The sequence below is a fragment of the Entelurus aequoreus genome, linkage group LG02 (genome assembly GCF_033978785.1).
Source record: "Entelurus aequoreus isolate RoL-2023_Sb linkage group LG02, RoL_Eaeq_v1.1, whole genome shotgun sequence".
NCBI lineage: Eukaryota > Metazoa > Chordata > Actinopteri > Syngnathiformes > Syngnathidae > Entelurus > Entelurus aequoreus.
The window spans coordinates 16,980,379-16,994,214 of NC_084732.1; the positions used below are offsets into that span (position 1 = coordinate 16,980,379).

The following is a 13,836-nucleotide window of genomic DNA, read 5'->3' on the forward strand; positions in this document are numbered from 1 at the left end:
TACAGGTTGCTAATTAAGATAACAAGAAAACATACTTTTATAAGATGAAAACACTTTTATGCTCTTACCTTTTATTGTATCCGTAGTATGAGACATGTATCCTTCTCTAGAAAAACTTGTTACGAGGATGAAAGATTTGTGGATGAGGAACGTGAGAGTGAAGGACTAGAGTGCAGTGCAGGAAGCATCTTTTTTCGCTCTGACCGTAACTTAGGTACAAGGGCTCATTGAATTCCACACTTTCTCCTTTTTCTATTGTGGATCACGGATTGTATTTTAAACCACCTCGGATACTATATCCTCTTGAAAATGAGAGTCGAGAATGCGAAATGGACATTCACGGTGACTTTTATCTCCACGACAATACATCGGTGAAGCGCTTTAGCTATGAAGCTAACGTGATAGCATCGTGCTTAAATGCAGATAGAAACGAAAGAAATAAGCCCCTGACTGGAAGGATAGACAGCAGATCACAATACTACTATCAGGAGACACCGAACCAAACACTGGACCTGTAACTTCACGGTTAATGCTGTGCCGCCTGTCGAAGCCTAGCAATGCTGTTGCTAACGACGCCATTGAAGCTAACTTAGCTACGGACCTCGTCAGGGCTATGATAAAAATATTAGCGCTCCACCTACGCCAGCCCTCATCTGCTCATCAACACCCGTGCTCACCTGCGTTCCAGCGATCCACGGCGCGACGAAGGACTTCACCCGATCATCGATGCGGTCGGCGGCTAGCGTCGGATAGCGCGTCTGCTATCCAAGTCAAAGTCCTCCTGGTTGTGTTGCTGCAGCCAGCCGCTAATACACCGATCCCACCTACAGCTTTCTTCTTTGCAGTCTCCATTGTTCATTAAACAAATTGCAAAAGATTCACCAACACAGATGTCCAGAATACTGTGGAATTCTGCGATGAAAACAGAGCTGTTTGTATTGGATACAATGTGTTCGAATACTTCCGCTTCAACCATCGACGTCACGCGCAAACATCATCATACATAGACGTTTTCAACCGGAAGTTCCCCGGGAAATTTAAAATTGCACTTTATAAGTTAACCCGGTCGTATTGGCATGTGTTGCAATGTTAAGATTTCATCATTGATATATAAACTATCAGACTGCGTGGTCGGTAGTAGTGGCTTTCAGTAGGCCTTTAATTTAAAAAATGAAATAAATATGTATATAGAGACATAATGTAATCACTTGAAGTAAATAATGAAGATTGAAAACCAATTACAAACAAAAAATTCAACAAAAAAAAAAAAAAATTAACTAAAAGCCGTCTTTTTCTCACAATGTGTCAACTTTTTTCTTATAAAATTTGGAACAATTTCTCATTCTTTCTGTTTCTGTAATATTGCAATATTTTCTTGTAAAATTGTAACTTTTTAATGTAAAAATATTACTTTTTACCGCAAAATGGTGACATTTGTCATATGAAATTCTGACTTATGTCACAATATTGCCAAACTTTTTGTTGTTCTTGTAAAATAGTGACATTTTTTGAGTAAAATTATGACTTTTGTCATAATTTTGCCAAGTTAAAATTCTGATTATTATTATAATATTGCCGAAATTTTCAAGTTTTCTTATAGAATTGTGACTTTTGTCGAGTAAAATTACGACTCTTTTCGTAACATTGCCAAAATCTCAAGTTTTTCTTGTAAAATTGCAACTGTTATTGAGTAAAATTCCAACTTTTATTATAACATTGCACAAATGTTCAGTTTGTCTTGTAAAATGTTGACTTGCGTTGAGTAAAATGACAACTTTTATTATAACACTCCCAAAATTCTAAGTTTTTCTTGTGGAATTGTGACCTTTTTCTTGTGAAATTCCAACTCATTTTTCACAACAAGCTTTTTTATATTTGCATAGTATGTATATATTATTCATGTTGTAAATACAAATCTTTATATATCTAGAACGGGGTGGTCCTAAAGAGGTGGGCATTTTTCGTAGGTCTCAAGAAGGTCAGAAATACAAGAATGTGTGTGTGTGTGTGTGTGTGTGTGTGTGTGTGTGTGTGTGTGTGTGTGTGTGTGTGTGTGTGTGTGTGTGTGTGTGTGTGTGTGTGTGTGTGTGTGTGTGTGTGTGTGTGTGTGTGTGTGTGTGTGTGTGTGTGTGTGTCTTGTGGGAAAAATACCCAGTCAGGCTTTAGGTTTAAGACAGTGTTATTCTTTTCCAGAGTAAACTAGGAGCCGCACATAACCATTTCCAGATGAAGGTGGGATCTAGCGAGGTTTTAAAAAAGAAAATATAAAAGCCCTCTAGGGTTCCTGCAAAGAAGGCAGATGGCAGCTGGGAGCAACCCACTGGGAGAAAGTCACTCATGTGGTAAAGAGCGGAGTTTTTCTTCCATAAAAAAACATATCGAGGTTTCTCTTTTAGGGTTTGTTAAAATAGCGACATCAGCGACACCTCTGTTTTTTGGTTGTTTTTTTTACGATGCATTCTGAGGTGACGATTCAGCCACAGATTTGAGTTTCGAAGAACACAATTAGAGCCGGTGTTTGTACCTTACCCCTTGTGTGGTGTTCGGGTCTGTGGGACCCGTTTTCATTTTTTATTAAAAGAAAAATGATACAATTAATTAATTTTTCAAACTGAGACTCACTGACTTTGGCTCATTTTCTGTGAAGAACATAAATCACAATACATATTTAATGACTACACACCATACACCCCCCATACACATTTCCATTACATATATGCCAAGTAAGTCTTGCTAGTTTCATGCCACAGTTCCCTGAGTGTTCCAGGCCATAGTTTATGCTAAGTGTTTGTTTCATTCAATGCCATAGTTTATGCTAAGTGTTTACCTCATGCCTTGCCAAGTTAAGTTTTGTTTGTTCCATGCCATAGTTTATGCTAGTTGTTCGCCTCATGCCGTGTCCCCGTAAGTTTTGTTTGTTTCATGCCACAGTTTCGCGAAGTTCCATGTTTCCTGCGCTGAGTCTTTGCATTAGCTTCAAGTGCGATCGGCACCTTGTTCCTTCGCCTTGTTTTCTGTTTTGTACTTCGTTGAGTGTAATTTAAGATTAAATCATGTTCCTACCTGCAAGTCCTGTCCGGAGTCGTCCGTTTGCATCCTGGGAGAACAAACCTCGCAGCAAGCTGTCGTGACAGAATGGCGCCAGCACGACTGACTGGCAAAGGCAGGCTTAAATAATGTCTCTTGATTAGAGCCAGGTGAGCGTCCCGAACACCAGCGGCAGGTAAAAATCATAAGTAGCCGAGGCAACCAAACCAAACTCAGGTGTCAAACAGGAACTAAAAGAGTCCAAAACTAACAGAACATAACAAAAACATGATCCGGACCATGGAACATAATTTAATCCATAAATCATACACAGTACAGATTGCGGGAAACAAACAAAAGGGATGAGTGCCGATTGCACGCGGAAGCTAAAGCAAAAACCTAGCACAGGAATCGTAAGTCAAGAAACAGGAATATACCACGTAACGTGTTGCCTACAGCAAATAATGAAGCCAGGACGAGTGTGGCGAGAGAGGTGAATAAATAGCTCTCTGATTAGTGGTCGACAACAGGTGAGCGTGCCGACCACTAACCAGAGGCAGGTGAACCCAATTAATCCCCGTGGAAACTAAAACAAACTCAGAGGTGCACAAACAGGAACTCAGGGAGTCCAAAACTAACAGAAAATGACAAAACATGATCCGGGACACGGATCATGACGATTCCTGGTAGTACAGAATTCAGTTCCCATCCCTACTTGTAGCGCTATGTAGCATTATTTTACATCCTGGGGACGGCGTGGCGCCGTTGGGAGAGTGGCCCTGCCAGCAACCTGAGCGATCCTGGTTCGATCCCCAGCTTCCACCAACCTAGTCACGTCCATTCTGTCCTTGAGCAAGACTCCCGCTCCTACTCAGTGGCCTAGTGGATAGAGTGTCCGCCCTGAGGTCGGTAGATCGTGAGTTCAAACCCCGGCCGAGTCATACCAAAGACTATAAAAATGGGACCCATTACCTCCCTGCTGGGCACTCAGCATCAAGGGTTGGAATTGGGGGTTAAATCACCAAAAATTAGAGATGTCGATAAATGCTTTAAAATGTAATATCGGAAATTATCTGTATCGGTTTCAAAGTTATTGGTATCGGTTTCAAAAAGTAAAATGTATGACTTTTTAAAACGCCGCTGTGTACACGGACGTAGGGAGAAGTACAGAGCGCCAATAAACCTTAAAAGCACTGCCTTTGCGTGCCGGCCCAGTCACATAATATCTACGGCCTTTCACACACACAAGTGAATGCAAGGCATACTTGGTCAACAGCCATACAGGTCACACTGAGGGTGACCGTACAAACAACTTTAATACTGTTACAAATATGCGCCACACTGTGAACCCACAACAAACAAGAATGACAAACACATTACGGGAGAACATCCGCACCGTAACACAACATAAACACAACAGACAAAATACCCAGAACCCCTTGCAGCACTAACTCTACAATATTCACCCCCACTACCAACCCCCCCCCCCCCCCCTTGAGTTGATTTATTTTGGAAAACCTTGTTACATTGTTTAATGCATCCAGCGGGGCATCACAACAAAATTAGGCATAATAATGGGTTAATTCCACGACTATATATATCGGTATCGGTTGATATCGGAATCGGTAATTAAGAGTTGGACGTAGTAGAAAATTTGCCCTAGGGTTACCCCTCAACTGAATGCATTGGGAAGGACATGACACATAAGAGGTCTGGTCACCCTGACAGTACTAGTTCTGTGGTGGGGTGATATTTGAACATTGGACAGTTGCATAAGTTGTTATTCTGTTAGACTCAGACCACAGGAAGGTTATAAATGAATGCTGTGGACCGATACGTTGTGCATTCTTTCTAATTCCTTCGAGGGTGCACCATCTTTCGTCTCCGGAGAGACTGTCTGTGTAAACACATGTCTTTCCAATCCAACTTTGTACCGTCTGATTTTGAGTAAATAAACTCTTGTAACCAACTCTCCATTGTTCCTGTTTAAGACTCAGACTTTTCCACCATTGATTGATTGATTGATTGATTGAGACTTTTATTAGTAGGTTGCACAGTGAAGTACATATTCCGTACAATTGACCACTAAATGGTAACACCCGAATACGTTTTTCAACTTGTTTAAGTCGGGGTCCACTTAAATTGATTCATGATACAGATATATACTATCAGATATATACTATCATCGTAATACAGTCATCACACAAGATAATCACATTGAATTATTTACATTATTTACAATCAGGGGTGTGGAGGGAGGGGCGGGGGGGATATGGACATCAAGTAGTGGACATAGAGAGAGAGAGAGAGAGAGAGAGAGAGAGAGAGAGATCAGAAGGCATAAGAAAAAGAAAAAGTATCTGCATTTGATTGTTTACATTTGATTATTAGCAATCCGGGGAGGGTGTTAGTTTAGGGTTGTAGCTGCCTGGAGGTGAACTTTTATTGCGGTTTTGAAGGAGGATAGAGATGCCCTTTCTTTTATACCTGTTGGGAGCGCATTCCACATTGATGTGGCATAGAAAGAGAATGAGTTAAGACCTTTGTTAGTTCGGAATCTGGGTTTAGTTTAGGGTTGTAGCTGCCTGGAGGTGAACTTTTATTGCGGTTTTGAAGGAGGATAGAGATGCCCTTTCTTTTATACCTGTTGGGAGCGCATTCCACATTGATGTGGCATAGAAAGAGAATGAGTTAAGACCTTTGTTAGTTCGGAATCTGGGTTTAACGTGGTTAGTGGAGCTCCCCCTGGTGTTGTGGTTATGGCGGTCATTTACGTTAAGGAAGTAGTTTGACATGTACTTCGGTATCAGGGAGGTGTAGCGGATTTTATAGACTAGGCTCAGTGCAAGTTGTTTAACTCTGTCCTCCACCTTGAGCCAGACCACATAACATTGGCGTCACGAACATCGTCAAAAAAGCCATTATCGGACATCTACACCAAAAATGATTCCCGGGCGCGGCACCGCTGCTGCCCAGTGCTCCCCTCACCTCTCAGGGGGTGATCAAGGGCGATGGGTCAAATGCAGAGGACACATTTCACCACACCTCGTGTGTGTGTGAGACAATCATTTGTACTTTAACTTTAACTTCACCCTTGCTCCTGATGGGTCGTGCTCCATCAGTGTGTGAATGTGTGTGTGTGTGAACGGGTGAATGTGAAAATAGTGTCAAAGCTCTTTGAGTACCTTTGAAGGTAGAAAAGCGCTATACAAGTATAACCCATTTCCATGAATTGATTAACGTGGACTTAAACAAGTTAAACAACTTATTCGGGTGTTACCATTTAGTGGTCAATTGTACGGAATATGTACTGTACTGTGCAATCTACTAATAAAAGTCTCAATCAATCAATTTATCCTGGGTAAAGCTCATTACAGTGTTATCAATACTTCTGTAAACCACAGAGCAATGTTTTTTGTCGTCTTCTAAGGTAGGATAAGTCGTCACTATCTTCCTAGCATTAGTCTTCCCAAACGTTGGGTGTTGTTTGGATAGCGATGACGTTTTGACTTCCCGTAAGAGCGTCCCTCTTAAAAGTGTCTGGTTATGTGATATTTCATTGACAGCTCAGATAAAGGATGGACAGAATCACGCAGCTGGTTTTATCTTGTATAACTTTTGCACGTTTTCCTCGAGTCGCGTGTTCCTCGTCCAAGTGGCCGCGGATGACCTCGCCCGGTGACAGCGTTTGTTTTACGAGCGGAACGTTTTTCTCCATTTTCTTCAGATAAAAATGACTGAAGGGCTATTTATTAGTCATCATGTCAGTAACAGCTCCACACGGCTGCTTTAGAGACTTTCACTTGGCTTTTTTCCCCCCTAAACTGGGGACTTTTTTTTTTCGAGCTGGAGGATCACATTTAAAACTGTTTGTTGAGCTGTGCCATTCCAGACTTGCTTCACTTTTTCTGCACTTTTATCTTTGCCTTCCTTTAAATCAGGAGTCGGTCGGCAACCCAAAACGTTGAAAGAGCCATATTGGACCACAAATACAAAAAAATTAATCGGTCTGGAACCGCAAAATATTAAAAGACTTATAAAAGTTCAAGTTAAAGTACCAATGATTGTCACACACACACTAGGTGTGGCGAAATTATTCTCTGCATTTGATCCATCACCCTTGATCACCCCCTGGGAAGTGAGGGGAGAAGTGAGCAGCAGCGGTGGCCGCGCCCGGTAATCATTTTTGGTGAATTAACCCCCAATTCCAACCCTTGATGTTGAGTGTCAAGCAGGGAGTTAATGGCTCCCATTTTTAGTCTTTGGTACGTGTTATAATAATAGCAACACATGATGTAAGTGTCTATATTAGCCTACTATCAAAATGACTTTAAAAGTCTTATATAAGTGTTATAATAATAGCAACACATGATGTAAGTGTCTATATTAGCCTACTATCAAAATGACTTTAAAAGTCTTATATTAGTGTTATAATAATAGCAACACATGATGTAAGTGTCTATATTAACCTACTATCAAAATGACTTTAAAAGTCTTATATAAGTGTTATAATGAATGCAACACATGATGTAAGTGTCTATATTAGCTATATTAGCCTACTATCAAAATGACTTTAAAAGTCTTATATAAGTGTTATAATGAAGGCAACACATGATGTAAGTGTCTATATTAGCTATATTAGCCTACTATCAAAATTACTTTAAAAGTCTTATATAAGTGTTGTAATGAAGGCAACACATGATGTAAGTGTCTATATTAGCCTACTATCAACATGACTTCAAAAGTCTTATATAAGTGTTATAATGAAGGCAACACATGATGTAAGTGTCTATATTAGCCTACTATCAAAATGACTTCAAAAGTCTTATATAAGTGTTATAATGAAGGCAACACATGATGTAAGTGTCTATATTAGCCTACTATCAAAATGACTTTAAAAGTCTTATATAAGTGTTATAATGAAGGCAACACATGACGTAAGTGTCTATGTTAGCTATAATAGCCTACTATCAAAATGACTTTAAAAGTCTTATATAAGTGTTATAATGAAGGCAACACATGATGTAAGTGTCTATATTAGCTATATTAGCCTACTATCAAAATGACTTTAAAAGTCTTATATAAGTGTTATAATGAAGGCAACACATGATGTAAGTGTCTATATTAGCCTACTATCAACATGACTTCAAAAGTCTTATATAAGTGTTATAATGAAGGCAACACATGATGTAAGTGTCTATATTAGCCTACTATCAAAATGACTTTAAAAGTCTTATATAAGTGTTATAATGAAGGCCACACAAGATGTAAGTGTCTATATTAGCCTACTATCAAAATAACTTTAAAAGTCTTATATAAGTATTATAATGAAGGCAACACATGATGTAAGTGTCTATATTAGCTATATTAGCCTACTATCAAAATGACTTTAAAAGTCTTATATAAGTGTTATAATGAAGGCAACACATGATGTAAGTGTCTATATTAGCTATATTAGCCTACTATCAAAATGACTTTAAAAGTCTTATATAAGTGTTATAATGAAGGCAACACATGATGTAAGTGTCTATATTAGCCTACTATCAACATGACTTCAAAAGTCTTATATAAGTGTTATAATGAAGGCAACACATGATGTAAGTGTCTATATTAGCCTACTATCAAAATGACTTTAAAAGTCTTATATAAGTGTTATAATGAAGGCAACACATGACGTAAGTGTCTAAGTTAGCTATAATAGCCTACTATCAAAATGACTTCAAAAGTCTTATATAAGTGTTATAATGAAGGCAACACATGATGTAAGTGTCTATATTAGCCTACTATCAAAATGACTTCAAAAGTCTTATATAAGTGTTATAATGAAGGCAACACATGATGTAAGTGTCTATATTAGCCTACTATCAAAATGACTTTAAAAGTCTTATATAAGTGTTATAATGAAGGCAACACATGATGTAAGTGTCTATATTAGCCTACTATCAACATGACTTCAAAAGTCTTATATAAGTGTTATAATGAAGGCAACACATGATGTAAGTGTCTATATTAGCCTACTATCAAAATGACTTTAAAAGTCTTATATAAGTGTTATAATGAAGGCAACACATGACGTAAGTGTCTAAGTTAGCTATAATAGCCTACTATCAAAATGACTTCAAAAGTCTTATATAAGTGTTATAATGAAGGCAACACATGATGTAAGTGTCTATATTAGCCTACTATCAAAATGACTTCAAAAGTCTTATATAAGTGTTATAATGAAGGCAACACATGATGTAAGTGTCTATATTAGCCTACTATCAAAATGACTTTAAAAGTCTTATATAAGTGTTATAATGAAGGCAACACATGACGTAAGTGTCTATGTTAGCTATAATAGCCTACTATCAAAATGACTTCAAAAGTCTTATATAAGTGTTATAATGAAGGCAACACATGATGTAAGTGTCTATATTACCTATATTAGCCTACTATCAAAATGACTTTAAAAGTCTTATATAAGTGTTATAATGAAGGCAACACATGATGTAAGTGTCTATATTAGCCTACTATCAAAATGACTTTAAAAGTCTTATATAAGTGTTATAATGAAGGCAACACATGACGTAAGTGTCTATGTTAGCTATAATAGCCTACTATCAAAATGACTTCAAAAGTCTTATATAAGTGTTATAATGAAGGCAACACATGACGTAAGTGTCTATGTTAGCTATAATAGCCTACTATCAAAATGACTTCAAACGTCTTATATAAGTATTATAATGAAGGCAACACATGATGTAAGTGTCTATATTAGCCTACTATCAAAATGACTTCAAAAGTCTTATATAAGTGTTATAATGAAGGCAACACATGATGTAAGTGTCTATATTAGCCTACTATCAAAATCACTTTAAAAGTCTTATAAGTGTTATAATGATGGCAAAACATGATGTAAGTGTCTATATTAGCTATATAAGCCTACTATCAAAATTACTTTAAAAGTCTTATATAAGTGTTATAATGAAGGCAACACATGATGTAAGTGTCTATATTAGCTATATTAGCATACTATCAAAATGATTTCGCCCTGTCTTTGTTTTATCTGCGTTGAGGTACTCGATGTCCGTCCTTGGCTGTCGGCAGGCAGGGTCTGGAAACAAACTCCTGCTGCGAGACAACTCGCAAAGGAAGATTACACGTTGTGCCTTTGCACAGATAGAAAAGTACAACTTCAGCACAATTGATAATAACTATAGCAACGGCCTTTAAGCATAAGAGTTGTGTGATGACTTATACATCATTATTCTAACAGTAAAGTTTCTGGATGATACATTTGATTATTTCTTATTGTGTTGTCCCGTTACCATAATGTATTTCAATACTTTTCAAAATAAAGGGGACCGCAAAAAAATGTCATTATTGGCTTTATTTTCACAGAAAATCTTATGGTACATTAAAAATGTTTTTTTATTGCAATTAAAGTACAATTTTTGCATTAAATAACAAAGTCAGCTTCTCTTTAAGTAGTAAGTAAGCAAACAAAGGCTCCTCAAATGGATTATTAATCTACTTGTTCATTTACTGTTAATATCTGCTTACTTTCTCTTTCAACATGTTCTATCTACACTTCTGTTAAAATGTAATAATCACTTATTCTTCTGTTTGATACTTTACATTAGTTTTGGATGATACCACAAATTTGGGTATCAATCCGATACCAAGTCGTTACAGGATCATACATTGGTCATTGAGACGTATTTCCTGACTTTATAAACAATACAAAAAAAATGACAAAAGACTTTGATGATAAAAAAATATCAATGTAATCATTGTAGTATCGACTCCATACGGCTCTTGTACTTGGTATCATTGCAATCAAACCCATTTGTTTACATTCTTGCTGTTAGCAGTTAGCTATCCTCCTACGGTGTGTAGTGAAGCATGTTTAGCTATTCCTCGTCCTGCAATGATAATGATACTTGTAAGAAACGTACTAATCCTCGCCATGGAGGCGAGGATTAGTGATTTAGAAGTAGCTAAAACACTGTAGAAGGACGTTAGCAGCTAGCTAGCTATGTTTTGAAGAGTGTCTCCTCAGTGTTTATAGCTTCATTAGCTTTGAAGCCAAAAAATAAACACCAAAACGTTCTACAGCGTCTTTCTCTACACTGTTTCTGCTTGTAAGTGCTCTGGGTGTGTGTTGACTCACATACATAGCATTATGTTGCGGAGCTAGTATTTACCTGTTTATGTCCTTTAACATATCGTACTTACATTTGAATAATTGACATGGTCCTGTTGAAGTCATCAGTGTCACGGTTTGCCTTCGATTTCTGTTGGCGTGACCCCAAGACGAAGAGACGGTAGACGAAGTGCAGAAAAGAATGTGTTTTATTTCGGACAAGGCATGCACACCGTCAACATTATGGGGGCCACCCACATCTGCGGTCCTTTCCAAGGTTTCTCATTGTCATCCCTCTGGGTTGAGTTTTTCCTTGCCCTGATGTGGGCTCCGAACCGAGGATGTCGTTGTGGCTTGTGCAGCCCTTTGAGACACTTGTGATTTAGGGCTATATAAATAAACATTGATTGATTGATAGTCAACAAACCAGTGTGGCTGGGGGATAAACGCCCCTGATTAGTGATTAGGGACAGGTGAGCCGGCCTAATTACCTAATCAAGAGCAGGTGAGGAGAAGCAGTGCTCAAGCTACAGGCAACGTGGCTGAGACAGGAAGTGGTCAAGGTCTAAACCTAACCCTCTAAGCATGGGAAGCATCCCCTGATTTTTGGGACTGATAATGTTCCTCTCCAGTCCACTGGGGGGCAGTAATGTGCAATACAAAGCAGTATGTTGTTGTTTATGCTTGCATACATGGTGCAATCTGACTCTCTCCACAGAGTCCGGGCTGCGATGGATATCTGGGCTCCGGGAGGGTGATGGACACCTGCGGCGTGTGCGGAGGCGACAACGCCACCTGCAGGTTGGTCTCGGGAGTCTTCCAGCACTCCCTGTCCAAGATCGGCTACCACAAAATCACGGAGATCCCGTCGGGAGCCACCAAGATCAACGTGACGGAGATGGCCAAGAGTCGCAACTACCTAGGTGAGGAGGAAATACTCCGTCCGTCCGAACGTGACCTAAATAACACAGTTAAGTTAACTTAAGTTAAGTTAAAGTACCAATGATTGTCACACACACACTAGGTGTGGTGAAATGTGTCCTCTGCATTTGACCCATCCCCTTGTTCACCCCCTGGGAGGTGAGGGGAGCAGTGAGCAGCAGCGGTGGTCGCGCCCGGGAATCATTTTTGGTGATTTAACCCCCAATTCCAACCCTTGATGCTGAGTGCCAAGCAGGGAGGTAATGGCTCCCATTGTTATAGTCATTGGTATGACTCGGTCGGGGTTTGAACTCACAACCTACCGATCTCAGGGCGGACACTCTAACCACTAGGCCACTGAGTAGCGCACCACTTGCCAGCTGTTTGGTTGCTAGCTAGTGATTAGCTTACTAGTTGCTGGATAGCGGATAGCGATTTATTTGCCAGTTAGCGATTAGCACTCTAATTGCCAGTTAGCGGTTAGTGCTCTCGTTGCCGGCTACTGATCGGCTCGCTATTTGCCAGCTAGCGATTGGCGGACAAGTTTCAAGCCTAGCAATTAGTGCTCTAGTTGCCAGCTAGCGATTAGCGCACCACTTGCCAGCTGTTTGGTTGCTAGCTAGTGATTAGCTTACTAGTTGCTGGATAGCGAACAGCGATTTATTTGTCAGCTAGCGATTAGCGCTCTAGTTTCCAGTTAGCGGTTAGTGCTCTCGTTGCCGGCTACTGATCGGCTTGCTAGTTGCCAGCTAGCGATTGCCGTACGAGTTGCAAGCTAGCAATTAGCGCTCTAGTTGCCAGCTAGCAATTTGTGGACTAGTGACCAGCAAGCGATTGGTGTGTCTGTTGCCAGCTAGCAATTAGCGCTCTAATTGCCAGTTAGCGATAAAAAGTTGTCTTTTTTCTAGTTAGCGACTAGCGCGCTTGTTTCCCCGCTAGCAATTAGCACTCTAGTTTCCAGTAAGCAGCGATCAGTTGTGTAATTGCCAGCTAGCGATCAGCTGTCTAGTTGCTAGCTAATGATTAGCTTGCTAGCTGCTGGATAGCGAATAGCAATTTTCGTTGTCAGCTGCTCTCGTTGAAGCTGAATGATCGGCGCTAGCGATTGGCGCACCAGTTGCAAGCTCACGACTAGCGCTCTAGTTGCCAACTGGCTATTTGTGGACTAGTGGTCAGCGAGCAATTAGGGCTCTAATTGTCATTTCTAAAAAATCAGCTGTCTCGTTGATAGCTTGTGATTAGTGCGCTAGTTGCTATCTTGCGATTAGTATGGGTGCTAGTTGCCAACTAGCGGTTAGCATCACTGCTGCTATTATTTGAATATATTAACATTGCACAATAACAAAGTACCTTTAGGCATACTTGCCAACCTTGAGACCTCCGAATTCGGGAGATGGGGGGGGGGGTTTGGTGGTAGCGGGGGTGTATATTGTAGCGTCCCGGAAGAGTTAGGGCTGCAAGGGGTTCTGGGTATTTGTCCTGTTGTGTTTATGTTGTGTTACGGTGCGGATGTTCCCCCGAAATGTGTTTCTCATTCTTGTTTGGTGTGGGTTCACAGTGTGGCGCATATTTGTAACAGTGTTAAAGTTGTTTATACGGCCACCCGCAGTGTGACCTGTATGGCTGTTGACCAAGTATGCCTTGCATTCAATTGTATGTGTGTAAAAACCACATATATTATGTGACTGGGCGGACATGCTGTTTGTATGGAGGAAAAGCGGACGTGTCGGCAGGTTGTAGAGGACGCTAAAGGCAGTGCC

At 39.8% G+C, this 13,836-nt stretch overlaps 1 protein-coding gene across 1 annotated transcript in view; it reads left to right on the forward strand.

Moving 5' to 3' along the window:
- Positions 1–13,836, forward strand: part of LOC133631223 (thrombospondin type-1 domain-containing protein 4-like) — a 70,441-nt gene that overhangs the window by 36,564 nt on the left and 20,041 nt on the right. The window contains exon 7 of the mRNA XM_062023384.1: positions 11,874–12,078. Within this exon, the coding sequence (XP_061879368.1) occupies positions 11,874–12,078 (205 nt within the window). The remainder of the gene's footprint in view (positions 1–11,873; positions 12,079–13,836) is intronic.